The following is a 15,003-nucleotide window of genomic DNA, read 5'->3' as shown; positions in this document are numbered from 1 at the left end:
AACTGTCTACAGAAGTGATGTTTCATTCATTTTAAGTATCATCAATTGATTATTCACATATGAAAAAACAGCACATTAAGGAGAAAAATGTTCAACGGCAGTTATTGGTAAATTACAGGAAAATCTGTATGTAAACATTAGATTATCTACTAGAAATTCATTATAGAACACTTCATTAAAACCAAATAAATACTAAATTTTACCTTTTCTGGATTGTAATATAAAGATTTCAAAGTGGTAAACAAGGGTGGGCAGCCTTTACTGAAGTTAACCCTCAGGAACTTATCCATTAGTTCTCTAAATTTTTCACCTAGGAACAAAAGTGTATTTGGTTATATGGCAGTGATTGCAAGTTCTGTATAAATATAAGCACTAACTGCTGTGCAACTCTGGATAAGAGAGTAACTGAGAAGCTGCAACTTTCACCTTTCCTGCTATTTAAGAATAAGGTGCTAATATACTCAGATTGAAAATAAAAGAAGAAAGATGAGAGCAAAATGTTTAAGTTGCTAGAGTTTAGGAGACTGCTGCTGAAGACATGGTAACGGTCCTAAAACCTGTAAAAGCTATTAAAAAGAGAAAGTATTAAGTGCTGGCTACAGAGGATGCAGCAAGGACTATTTAAACAAACACTGGGAAAAATTTTAATTATAATAATAGCTAAGCACTTGAATGGATTACCTTGGAGATCTTGTAAAAACTATTTCTAATGGTAGAGCTTTTATGATTAAATTAAACAAATGTGCGTTAGGAATAGTGCAGATATAAATTATCCTGCTTTGAGGAATAAGGATGGATGAAATGAACCCTCTACCTCTCTTCTAGTCCTAATTTTTTTAGGAGTAGGACATGACTCCTGATAAGAATACGATTGTTTCTGGAATCAGAAACAAAATAAAAGACTGGCTCTTAAAAGAATGAGCACCATATGAGAATCATCTTTATCAAAATATACTGGCAGAAAGTCAAAAACCTGATTTAATTATGTTTTCAGCTAATAATTACAGTACTTGGAGTATGCCACCTTCCTGAAAAACGCTGTTTCAAAAAGAAAAAAAAAAAAGCAGGGCTTCAAAGATGATATCCAGTCAGGAAAACATAGCTGGCTTTCACGCTCCTATGAGAAGTGGTTGTTTTCAGTTGTTTCAATTTGGGGTTTGGGGTTTTTTTTGTGTGTTTTGTTTTTATTTTGTTATTTAATTTTTTGTGTGTGGCTTTTCATTTGATTTGTTTGTGGTTTGTTATTTGTTTGTTTTGTTAATTGTGTATTGGTTTTGTTTGCTTTGCATAGGGCTGAAGCTGCTACACTTCACTGCCTGCTCTGTTGTGGACTTCTCAAAGTCTTTAAACAAGGAAGTAATACATTTCACATAATGCTGACATATACACATAAAACCACTGAAATAGACTTCAAGTCATTAACAATGCATTAACAATTCTGATTAACAGTGTTTTATAAATATTCAGAGAATGAAGATAACTACTGCTTTGTATATAACATTTTCTTACTTACTTTCAATTCTTAATTGTCCTACACTTACTGTTATCAGCACTATTACTAATAGAAGTACCTCATGTTCTTCCCTCACTGTACTAAAAACAAGCTGCTTTATATAGAAACTCCTACTACCTGTGGGTGGGGATCCATAACTGGACTAGATAAGCACAAGCTTTATTACAGGTGGATTAATTAAAACTTGTTTCCTTGCACTACAAGGAACTCCCCTGACAAATAAATTCCATCACAGCTACTCAGTTTCTTTTGTTTAATTATTTTAATTTATATTCTTGATGGAAGAATTGTAATTCAGAATTTAGGAGAGCGAGATTCCAGTTTCCATAAGGTACATATTTCTTTCTAGAAAGCAGAACAGCTTTAAAACAAAGTCTGAAAAATGCAAAACATACAGCTAGGCACCCACCTACGACATGAAGCCAAGCACAAAATTTAATCTCTGAGGCACAAGAAGAGACTCAACAACAGGAACAGTGAAACCAGAGCAGCATGAAGAAATCTGAAACAGTATGGCCAAACTCCAACCCCCCACCCTTGGTCAGTCTGAAAATTAATTATAACAGCCTGCCCCCATAAAGGCGGTTTCCAGCTCGATCACAGAGATGATCTATATCAAATACAAGGTTATTAGGACGCGCTGCAGGGCAAGGTCTGTCCTTTTAATACAAGTCTGCACTTCAGAGTATTTTAAGCCAATTCTGAACCAACCAGTACTGGTCGCAAGCAACTCGTCTGTGTGCCGTATTTCAATACAACTTCTGAAAGGATAAAGTCACTGGAAGAACTTAACTAGAACATAAAACTTAGCTATTAAAAATAATTTTTACTACATAGCACTACAGACTCACTTTGTGTTTCTATTCTTATTAAATTATAAGCACAAAGTTAGTTTACGTTGTAGATTTAAGTTCTAATGGTTCTACAACAAAGTATTGGAAAAGGGTAGATTTAGACTAGATGTTAGGAAGCAATTCTTTACTGTGAGGGTGATGAGACACTGGCACAGGTTGCCCAGGGAAGTTCTGGATGCCCCTCCCTGTAGGTGTTCAAGGACAGGTTGGACAGGGCTTTGGGCAACCTGGTCTGGTGGGAGGTGTCCCTGCCCACGGCAGGGGTTGGACTGGATGAGCTTTAAGGTCCCTTCCAACCTGAACCATTCCGTGATTCTGTATTCCGAATCAAGAAGAGATTGTGTTTTCTGGTACATCATCACCATTACAATAACTGTTAAGAAGTTTCCCAGTCCTATGCTACTGTGATTGTTATATTTACATCCGGTTTCAGTGTTTCTAAGTCAGCTTATACATATGTATATTAAAGACATATGAGGGAGGTATACACACACATCCCTATAATTCAAGTGTACTACACCAAATACCTTTTAACTTATGATTCTTAACGTGCATGATGCAGAAAAACTATGTACAAGAACTCCTGGAATCTATATACCATTCTGTACTGTAGTTTTATCAATACAAACATTACATAGTTCCTATCATGGTATTAGAGTGCATGAACACTTTCTATCAGCTCCTAAAACACAACACAATTTTGTCTATTCCAAGAGAAATGTGTATGTCTGACTTCTGCACATGTACAAATAGGTATTAAATGCACGTTCAACAGCCTGATGAAAACTTAAGGAAAAAGAAAAAAACTATTATGAAACAGATATGCAACTTGTTACCTGCAACAAAGTTTAAAGGTAATCTTCTAGGTGAAACTGCTCTGGGATGTCTTTTACTAACTTCTTCATAAATCTGAAGCCTCTCTTCTAAAGTGCCTATTATCAGTAAATATAATAGATATAAGTAACAGAGATAAAAATCTACTCTTCAAAATGTTGAGAATTAATTTAGCTAGACTTCTTACACAGTCTGGTTTTGAAACAATTTAAACATTTCAAGTTATTTCTTCCAGTTAATCATAAACATTAACTGTGTAAAACTGTGTACTAAAAACACAGTGTACATAAAATACACAACTACCAGCATTAATCACTGTAAGGATAAACTGCAAACAGAACAAGTACCATGCACATTCATTCATACAGTAATGGAGTTCAGCTTCATGCTGTGAAGACTCAGTCACACAATAATCTGACATTCACAGCTTTAATTAACTGTTCCTCACTATGCATGTTTCAGACATACTGTAAAACATTCAGAGAAATATATTGCACTTCTAAATCACAGACATACAAATAGCACACTGTACAAGTATGTTTTTATTATAGGTCCTCTGGTGGCAGCAAAAACAGGGCACAATACTACCAGTGTAAGCACTAAGCACCAGAACTTTTTATATCTTAATGCTTAAGTAGCTTTGTTTTTTGTTAAATGTTTTCTTCCCACTCCTCCCCTTTCCCCCATAATATGCTTTGGAGCTCCAATGTGGTTAAAACTTAAATAAAGCTAATCTGTTGCTTTGAAATGCCATTTTTACATAATTAAGACCAATTTTGCTTAAATATTTTTAAATTCATCAAGTAATTTATATAAAACTGAATGTACAGATCAAGACTATGACACAACGTACATTTATGAAATTAATCTGTTTTCCTTTCTTAAGGAAAACAATTTGTCATCTTCTCACTGAGCTCAGATGTTGGGGAAGGGGGGGGAATATGTAACCCAGTGGCTCCAAGAGATGTAGAGTTCTAAGAGTTATACCAAAATGATATTTGGATTGGAACTAAAGCATATAAAAGCCCTAATTGAAGTCACAAGTTGGAGCTCCAGAACTTACCATGGGGGAGGAATAGTCCTAAGACCACCTAAAAAATAAAGTAGCATTATTAGTTTTATAAATTAGTACAGTTTTAATCTACATAGGATTTTAATGTCAAATAAACTACTGGATTGGTTCTCTTAAAAACTACAAATTTCGTCGACATTTTATTATATCAAACAGAACAATCAAGTTTTTGGGTAATTTATTTTCTGAGACAATCATGGTATGTTCAACTCTATGGATGAGCTAGGAAAACCATTCAAAAGGTAATACTACTCTCTGTATAAATGTAACAAATGCTATCATTTTTATTTCCCAGTCACAAGCCATATTCCCAGACCTTACAAAACCCAACTGTAAAACTTCCTAGAAGAAAGCTGGTTGAGAAACATAATGCAGCTTTAATATCTACAAATAATATCCTTGTGGGCTTATGATTTATGATGTCATCAGAATTACTCCAATAAAACTTCCACTAATGAACAGTGAGGTAACAGTGAAAAGGAAACCATTCCTGTGTAAAGGTAAACACTTGGGAAAGTTACCACAGCAAAACACATAGTATATGTTGTTGCAATATTGTACTTAAAAATAAAAAAAACAAACAACCACCAACAACAAAAGTATCAATCAGCTATTTTCCTGGAAAGCCAGAACAGCAGTAATGTGAACTAGCACTGGAATAACAGATTTTAATACATTCATCACATTTTTCTTCGAAGAACAGTCAGCTTTGAAAAGCCATCTGAAATAGGTATTAGAGCATTTCTCTAAGTGCTTGTAGAAAAATGTACCTCCTGAACAAGTTTCAGAATGACAGTTTTACGCTGTGGTGTATGATAACAGTCTGACAATCAACTACTAGGTAGGAATTAATTGTCAAGCTCATGTGTAGGAAAAAAATGTTCTTTGTGTAAGCACGTTAGCAAATGCCACCTCTAACTCCAAGACAGAGACTTGCTGTTGGCGTTTTCACGCACACAAGTTTTTCAGTGAACACTTTCAAAATGGATCATATATTCAAGATAAGAAGGTACATAATTTTCTGCCAAGTAAAGCTTTTTCATGTAAAACAGTAACATAACAGGAGTTTTAAGAATATCCTGTACCATATGTGCTTTTAATGTATCTGTGTATCGTAACTTACTAGGTTGTAGGGCCTTTTCCAAGCCTTCATAGTAATACCAGTTTTCTGCATTGCGCTCAATTAATTCTTTGTATACTTCACCAGCTTCTTTCAGTCTTCCCAACTTTAGTAACATCTCTCCTAAAAATAATGCAGGAAAGAACTGTGAATATGTGAGAACACACCGATGGCTTGGGAATAAAGTTTACAAAATTAGATACATAAAGTTTGGCTTAATCATACATAGGTATTTAAAAAGAGGGTTTTAAAAAAGAAGGTTTGTTATTTTTTTTCCAAAGTCATTTACTGTGTATTAAAAGTACTGCTTGAAGGTACCAGTTGAGTGTATAGCACCTGTGAAAATAAAGATTATTTGTCTGCATGTCTGCATAATGTCTGCATCTGAGTATTTAAAATAGCTCTTGGGATTACCAAATAAGAAACTGCAACTCTTCCTTCTGGGACTCCAACACATGACTACACTGCTACTTCCCAGGCTGTTTATCTAACTACACCTATATATTTCATGCTAACCAACCAGTTTTCAACCAGTTAAAAATCACACTCATTTGCTGCTAGGTAAATTGTTCTATCAGGTTTTCAACCCCACGCTGCCAACCAGCAAGGACGCCACGGGGTACAATAAGCTGGGAGCAGACAAACTGGACAGCTGACCTGAACTGGCCAAAGGGATATTTCATGCCACGTAGTGCCATGCTTAGTGATAAAAATGGAGGGGAAGGAGTGTTTGGGCAGACAGTCATTGCTTGAGAGTAGCTGAGCATCAGTCTGCTTGTGGGAGGTGGCAAATGCTTGCCTTTGCATCATTGGGGATCATGGGTTAGTTTTTTTACTTGTTTGTTTGGTTGTTGTTATTAGGCTATATAATTGTACATATTCGGAACTCAGTATCAAATCCACAAAACTGCAGGTTATTTTTAATCAAAATAGTCAATTTCACTATTCACTTAACTAGGGCAATACAAGTACATTAGACATCTTACGAAGCAAACAAGAATTTGATACTTCAGTCAAAAAATATCAGTGTTTGTACTACAAACAGTTAATATCATTAAGAATAAACTGAGCTATACTAGCTCTGATTTACAGAAAGCTATTTCAGTATGGACCAATAAAATAAGCTCTGAAATCTCCTCTGTTCCTGTGCCAATCCAAGTTAAAACACCTGCATGCACTACCCACTTTGGTAGGGCAAGTTACTTGAACACAAAACTGTAGGTCTAGTGTTACCAGTTGCCCTACAGCAACTGGTTCCAATCAGTTAAAGATTTCACAGGTTTTTTCTTTTACTGCTTTATCATATCTGAAAATCCAGTAGTAGTTTAGAACAAAGTTGGTTGAAGAAATAAGAACGACTCACCTTTGATTTCTTCTACTATTAATTTATCACATATTTGCTTTTCATATGTCTCTATATGCTCTAAAGACTCCTGAAATAGATCTGCCTCTCTCATCACTTGATTTTGATATAAAATCAGTTCACTATATTCATAATCTATTTTATTAGGAGGAATCTGGGGGAACAAAAAGCAATAGGTTAGTTAACATTTACCTGTACCTAAACTGTATGCAATATTACAGAGCAAGATTCAGGCTACAGAATATATCAGGTCTATTTATATACTCATACAAACATTCAAAATACAAAACTCCTATTATTAACAACAAAATTTGTTTAATTCAGGATATAATTTGTTAGAGAGCAGTTTAAAAGAATTTCTGTATTTCTCTTTTCTCATTCTGGCAAGCTAATTAAAAACAAATCTTGTCTTTTCTCACACAATTCAATAAAATTAGCAAAAATCTTGATAATACTTTCCTTCTGAAGGACTCATGCTCCACAAAAATTCTGACCCAAGTACCACAGCAGATTACTAGGATATCACAATACTTATTTTCAGCATACCAACAATTTGGAACAAAGTATTTCCACGAGCAATGAACCACCCAAATACTGGCCATTGCTTGGCAACTTGAATTTTTCCAGACAGGAAACTTGCCCTCTTTCTTCTCTCTAACCAAGAGTTCTCTGTATTACACTTCAACCCCTTGGAAAGTACAGTGCACAAGCATGCAAAGTGTGTTTTCAAGCAACAGATCATTATTTTGATGTCTGCTGCCAGTTGCATACCCAGGGCTTATGTCTACAGGCAACAGTAGAAGTAGTGGGTCATCCACCTTGCACATCAGTCACTGAAACAGGATGAAGTTCAAAAGTATTCCTTTCTAGGAATAACCCCCTGAATTGTACTTGAGCAATTAAAAGTCTTGCCAGACTTGTAATAATAATTTCATACTAAATGCTCTTCACTAATATTCGCAGAACCTCCTTCAGTTATGAGTAAATTGCAAGAATTTCAGAGAGCAAGTGCCTAAGTCTGCAGACAACACCCAGATCTATACAGCAGTTTACTACTGGAAATACACTGTCTAAATAGATACTGTAGAAGGAGAAACAGTTACAGTTCACGTTTTTTTTAATAATAAAAATCGATAAGCAGCTGAGTTTAAGAAAACCACTAACATTTATCATTCCCATGACACTACCTCCTTTGTTTCTTCCTAAACAAGTAACACTTGGTAAAAGTCACTTTGGTCAGCAAACAGTTCACTATTACTCTTCTGTTCCCCAAGTAAAGCTTCTCCTCTGTCATCTTTAAAGAACCAAGCAATTTAATAAAAAACCCAAAACAGTAAAATGATTGAAGTCAACATTCATCTTAAAAGAATCTTTTCCCAAACCACTACTTCCAGCCCTTCCCTAAGAACAGATCAATTTTATGATATTTAAGTTTCAGTTTACACGCTCTCTGAATTTTTAGAGGCACCTTTTATAGCACTGTGAATTGTTATAAGGAGGATTTCCTTTTAGATAGAACTGTTTTGAAAGACAGCACAAATAAAATGAAGTAGTGTGTATCTGACAATGAATATCAGTTTTGGGGCTGAAAATAACAGCATTTAAGTATTTTTTCGTAACTGGCAACATATTATAGCAAATGATAGCTAGTGGAACAAGTCTAGACCTTGCACATACTAGAGTCAGCAGACAGCATGAAGACCTACCCATTTCTTAAAAGTATAATTCCTCTATCTGCAGCTCCACTTCTGCCTCCACCTTTGCCCAATTCTTAGTCATATTAAACACTAGAAGTCACTAATAAAAACTCATCTGGAAAGCATTTTTAACCACTTCAGAACTGACACATGCAACAGGTATTAAGCATTCAAGCATCTTCCCGCTTATCCTTACTGCAATACCACAGAACTGGAACTACAGAGCAGCAATTTGGTTCCCTCTCCTTTACTTCTCCATAAAAATATCCTCCACTCCAATACAACACACATCTAAATTCCACAAGTAGCATGGCTTTTTGGTGCATCATGAATTGGTTTTAGGCCTTCAAGACAGATTACCCCAACAATTTTTTTATATATATATATACACACACATATATATATACACACATATATATATATATACACACACACACATACATACATACATACATATATAAGACAAGAAACATATCAATTGACCTTCTTGTAGCTCTTCTGGCTTGGCAAGACTAACAAAATAAATTATAAGATGTCAAAAAATCAAATTAACTCCTTCTTATACAAACCACAAATCTACCAAAGTTACTGTGCTTACTGTCGCTCCATTTAAAAAGCCATTTTACAAATAGTTTTAAAGAAAAGTTCATTTTAAAAGAGATTTTGCAATCTCACCAGGTTAATGATGACTTAAACGTATAATTCATCAGAAGGCAAGCACATAACCCTACTACTTAATCTTAAAAAAAAATCAGATAGTCTTATAAAGATTAAGATATTTTAAGTTTTTTTCCATGCCACTGCTGTTGCTGCACACCACATCTTTACTCTTCCCTGCCCCCAGGAGAGTTACGATTCTTGCACATGAGGTGTCCACCTCTCTTGAACTCAGTTTTGCTGTTTCAGAATAAGTTTCCTCTTCTCCTGGACCAAGAAAAGAATCAACTTTACAACCGTAGATGCCCTAAGATAACTGTCACTGAAAGAATGTGACAAGATGCAGCCAAAACATACCTAAGAGCAGACCCCCAAAACTCCAGAGGTTTTCTGTCCATAACTGGTAATTGTGGGCCTGATGCAGAAGTTAGGAATAAAATAAAAATTAAGAATAAAAATTTTACTCTGGAAAAGAAGAAAGGAAAAATGGGACATACAACAGTAAAACAAATTGCATAGTTGTTCCCAAAACTTAAATCCTGTAGTGACACTTTGATGTTATTTAACGTGGACAGCACAGGCTGTTATATTTCCTGCAGTGATGTCTGTGATAATCTGTTTTTGAATGAAATATTGTGCATCTGGCTAACTTACAGCTTTCAGATGACAGGCAGTGTTGATCTGGATACACTTAGACAGAAAATTCACCATTTCTAATGATAACTTCACCATTAGAATAAAACTGTCAGTGAGAGTGATTTATCATTCGAGTTTGTTGCTCAACTTCCTGTCACTACTCATTCCTTTATTTTACCTCACTAAACAATCTTCCTAGCTATCTTTCTTCCCCACACCAGTATCGAAACTGTACTAGATTCACCTGGGCTTTTTCTGCTTACAGTAAACAAAGAGAAGCCCTGCCTTTCACTAGATAGCATTTTCTCTAGTCTTCTTATCTTCCCATATTGTTCTTTTCCTTTTCTAACTTCTTAAAAACAGGGTCACCACTAAGTCCTGAACTCTCTGTAATCTGTGCTCTATAAAGAAAATCTCTGCTTCTTCTCAGAAATAAGGGTGGTTTTGCTTTTCACCCATAAGCTTGCACTGAGGGACAATTTCACAGTAAAGCTATGTCAATCCAACTGCAGCTTGGACCAACAGGGGCAGCTCACTTCCCTCTATTATTCCCCTTCCTCTTTCCCCTCTCACCTCACAGTTGTTCAGTTCAGCCAATCAATCCCTCAAAAGAGCCATTATTTTTCTGTCACTTTGGCTTCCTGAGCCAGTCAACCAGTGCTGCACAAGGAAGCGGTGGGAGCACACAGGAAAAAGCCAGACCGCTGGTTTTGGCAACAGCTTGTAGCTAAGGTTAGCTCCACTATTTTGTAATACTGCATCTTCAGATACTCACCTACGGTCACTAAAGTGACAGCTCCTTGATCTTAGTTTTACTGCTTGGTTTTGGCTGCGTTAATTCACATTTAAACAGACAGAGCTGCCCAAGTAATCCAAGTAAATGAACATAATCACCCTGCATTACCATTACTTACCGGTTATTACAACAGCAGCATTTCACATAACATTACATTTGTGTCTTTAGTCATTAACAATAATGGTGAACAATGTCAGGCCTAACACAGATTGCCATAAAACTCCTTGACTACATCAGTCTGTTGAAGATTCCTATTCACTAGTGACCTGAAAATCCTTCAGTCTTTCAAGCCTTCTTTTAAACCCTCAACACCACCACCCTTTTAGCACAGTTGTGTGCAATGTTCTGTGAAGTGAGTCACAAAAGTTCATCTGAGTTGGAGTGAATAGCGTACAGAGCAAGAGGGGAGATGTGGAAGTGGCTGGGGCCGTACATGGGCCTGCCATCCTCAGGGAGCTCACACAGCAAAGCACAAGGCTCTCTACTTGCAAGAGAAATTAAACTAATATGGTCATACTTATTTTTAGTGTTTTATGGGAGAAAACACAATATACCACTTTACCAGTCTCCAAAAAGAGGGAAGGATTGACATGGCTAATTGTCTAGGAACTCATGTTGTCCAACATTTGTAGCGTATTTCTGTCCTTTAATGTTTAACCAGCTTTTCCACCACTTACCTGTGACTGATATAATACTGAGTAACAGTTAAATAGCTCATATTGTTCAAGTAGGAACCGTTTTCCTATTCATGAAAATTCCCTGATTATTTCCAGTTTTACTAAAAAATGGCATCAGAGCTTGAGATTTTCTCACGATTTCATTATTTTAGGGCGAGATTTAAGACTGCGATAACTTTCACAGCAACTGATTTAATATGTTCATCTGTGGCAGATGGTATGCAAAGCTGGCTTAGTCACTGGACTGAAGAGTGTATCATCATGACTGCCCTCAAACAAGCATCATATTTACACACAACCTTTTAGAAAAGACAACAACATTAACAGCATCACTTCCATTCTCACAAAGGCAAATATCACTGTTAAGCTCTCTTAGCCCTTAAGAGAGTCCCAGTGTCTTACAATTCATTTGCAGTTTTCCTATTACATATTACATATTCTTTCTAATTCCAACAGGCATTGACCTTAGCTTGGGTTCTGCCGACTCAATCGAGAACCATGACTTTTTGGCTGTCAGACACCCATAGAAGATGACCCAGTCTTCATTTAAAACTTTGTTTTCAGTTTTTATTCAACACTGAAGTAACAGCTCTTCTGAAATATCAAGCTATATATCCTTGGCTTGCAATATCCTTTGTTTGACCACAATACACGATCAAGACAAAAACTGCTCCCTGCTAGCAATTAATTTCCCTTTCCACAGTTAGTCCCATCCTGGCTGTGCAAGATGTCAAATGCAGTTCTCTGAAAGGATGCGAGGTTAAACTCAGTGATTTTAGCATTGTACCATTTGATTTACTTCAAAAAGTTTAACACCAAATCTTTACAAAGAATTTTCAACTACACTTTCACGGTAGTTTAACACCAAGCACGAATTTTAAGTGCATAGTATACAGATACATGCAGAACAACGAAAAGACTTCTTTTCATATTCTTTGTGGAGATGTAACAACATCCAGGCTATGGCAACAGAGAGGGCAAACAAGAACATCCAACACTAAATAGTATTTTCCTAAGTTTTACCTACTGTAAAGGGGTCATCACAGGTTTTCTACACCAGTCTACCCTTACATCCTCAACCCTTGCAGTCTACCGCAAGAGGAAAAAGTATTCCTGCATAGTTTGCATCAGCTGCTAAGCTTCTAGAAACCTTTTACTCAAAGCAGAAAGCTCCACAAATTACAAATTTCTTCCTAATTCTTAACTGGTTCCTGATTCTTTCTTTCAAATTATGAAGAGCAAATTCCTCAGATTCTGTCTCTTATACAGAAAGTGCCCTCCTTCCAGAATAGGAAGTCTTACCTGTTGGGTTTTCCTAAACTCTTCAAGTAGTTTTAAGGCCATATCATAATCTTTCAGTAAGTGGTATGCAATGGCATATCCAATCCAGGAAGCCCGCTGTGTGGGGCGCAGCTGAAGTAACTGGTATCTTGTTTCCTTCAGCAAAATAAAAACAATTTTAAAATAACAGAAATGTTAAAAGAGAGTTACTACATCTTTATCATAATTTACAACCAGTACAGCTAATATTTAAAAGTATCTTCTAAAAACCCTAGGCAGTTTTTGAAATTCTAAGAGCATAGGGAAAAGCACCATGTTTCAATCTCAAATTTGGGGGCTACATTCCAAATATAGAAGTCATGGCACAAAGCATAAAATTTATTTGTTGGGGCACAAAAGGTATCATTTTCAAAAGCAGGCCTTGAACTCCTACATTATTTCCAAAGAAAGAGCTTTGAAATCTCAGAGAGGGGTTTCCATTGAAAAGCATGAGCTCACTGCCACTGAAAGAACAGTCCCACTCTCCTTGCGCCCAGATACAATACTTAGTAACTGTGTGGTTTTATATATAATATAAAATACATACTTAATAATGCTGCAGTGCTTCTCAAACTCCCTTCCCGAGTCAAATCATACCCCTAAGTCAGTTACTCCCTTTCCTTGCATTAGGGACATTTGCATCCTCAGTGAAGGGAACCAACTAATGTCAAAACCCACAATCCAGTCCTCTACTTCACATGATACAAGATGGAAGAGGAGCAAGACTTTTCCCTTTCACAGCCAAATAATCTCAGCCATTTTGAAACCACTAACTCTCCTTTTAGAAAAATTTTAATTTTTTTATTTATGATAATATCAGTACTAGGATTCAACACATCAGTCTTCATGGGGCAAGTTTACCACAAACTAAAGAGTAACGCAATGGTGTATTTCTCACAAGAACACCATACCTTCAATCTATGCACCCAAAACACCATTTGCACTACTTCACAATAGCACAGGAAATACTCCCACTTGCTAAGCTTTAAGCTTTATTTTCATTATTTGAGTGAAAGAGCAGTTGTGGATCCTCGTGTAAAACTATAGTTCTCAATTCAAATTGTACAGAATAACTGTTTTTCTAGTTCTGGTCTCAACACTACATAGAGCTCTACTGCAATACGCTTTCCTAAACAAGGGCTTAAAACACACCTGAAATAACAAAAACAAGCAGCAATAGAATTTCTACCAGTAAAAGAGTTGATAATGGAATAGAGTAACAAGAGAACGCCAACAGCAATAAATGGGAATTCAAAGAGAATACTTACTCGATACCCTTCTAAATCCCGCATCTGAATCTGCAACAGAGAGAGATCTCTCAAGATCTGTAAATTATCTTTATCTAGTTTGAGTGCATTCCGGTAACACTTGATGGCTTCATCGTATTTCTTATCGGAACGTTGCAGAAGACCATAGACGTGCCAACCTAACGCACGTTAAGGAAGATACATTCATAGTTTTCACAAAGTGACTGCAGTGAATTTGTGTTAGACTAAACAATTTGATAGATCAGTACCCTTATAAATTAAGTTTCATTACTGCAGCCAGATTTTACTGACACGTTTAATATTAAATGCTTCCAAATAAGCAATAAAGTCTCATTTAAAAGACTTCTGTTGTCACATTCATAAGCCCTCTAAGCCCTCAAACTAAATGATCCAAACTCCACAGACCCTGATTTATCCCTAGAGATGTATTGTTTCAAACATACTATTGTAATTACAGTAGGAATTCTTACTCATAGAAGTGTCCCATTCTAACAGTATAATTGGTGTACAAGTTTCACTTTTCCTCACTTGCCTATCTTAACCTCAATTAGTCTCCAGATTTTACAGTAAGGGATAAACACAGAGCCACACTTTATTCATTGACAACAGGAAATCTTAGCACTTCTGTGCGTCAAAAGTCTTTGTCACATTCTCAGCATCTCAGATTTCCATCAGTAGTGTATCACTCTTCTCTCAAGCATCCTTTTTTATCCTGGAAAGATTCTGAATTCAAACCATGAAACCAAAGTATGTCATTGCAATGCATTAGACTGTGTGTGTTTACATTGGTCTCCAAGAATCACACTAAAAGAAAGATTACTTGACATAATCTTCCTTTTGCCACTCCAGCTTACTAGTAGCTTATTGAGGCAACATCTTCCACAGTAGTAAATCTGAACTTACTTAGATTTTCAAATTAGAAAATTTGAAAATTGGCTCAAAAGTTCTCTCAAGAAGCTCCACTATGTGCCCCTGAAGAAGTCAAAACACAGCAAATCTTGGGAAAAGAGATGTGCATCCTTTACCCACTTTCAGTTAAAATGGCACAAATAACTCATAGTGCTAATAACCAAAATATTCAAGTATTGAATTGAAACAGAAGTACTTATTCCCTCCAAAGATAGTAATTTCTGAACTTTGCATCTCAAAAAGCTGAGAATGAGCTATGCAGCACCACAGGCTTGGGGACGAGTGGC

The 15,003-nt window shown here is 36.1% G+C and overlaps 1 protein-coding gene across 1 annotated transcript; it reads right to left on the bottom strand.

Annotated features, from left to right (window-relative positions):
* Positions 1-203: 203 nt before the first annotated feature.
* On the bottom strand, positions 204-13,965 carry LOC104538164 (N-alpha-acetyltransferase 16, NatA auxiliary subunit-like; the record flags this gene model as incomplete). The annotated part of the gene is made up of 6 exons (XM_010181260.1): positions 204-310; positions 3,204-3,299; positions 5,397-5,516; positions 6,757-6,910; positions 12,522-12,656; positions 13,808-13,965. Coding segments are annotated over 6 exons (770 nt in total), but the record flags the coding sequence as incomplete, so codon positions are not given.
* Between the last annotated feature and the right edge of the window lie 1,038 nt (positions 13,966-15,003).

Source organism: Mesitornis unicolor, unplaced genomic scaffold, assembly GCF_000695765.1.
Source record: "Mesitornis unicolor isolate BGI_N332 unplaced genomic scaffold, ASM69576v1 scaffold2993, whole genome shotgun sequence".
Taxonomy (NCBI): Eukaryota; Metazoa; Chordata; class Aves; order Mesitornithiformes; family Mesitornithidae; genus Mesitornis; species Mesitornis unicolor.
This window is presented reverse-complemented; position numbering and strand designations above follow the sequence as displayed.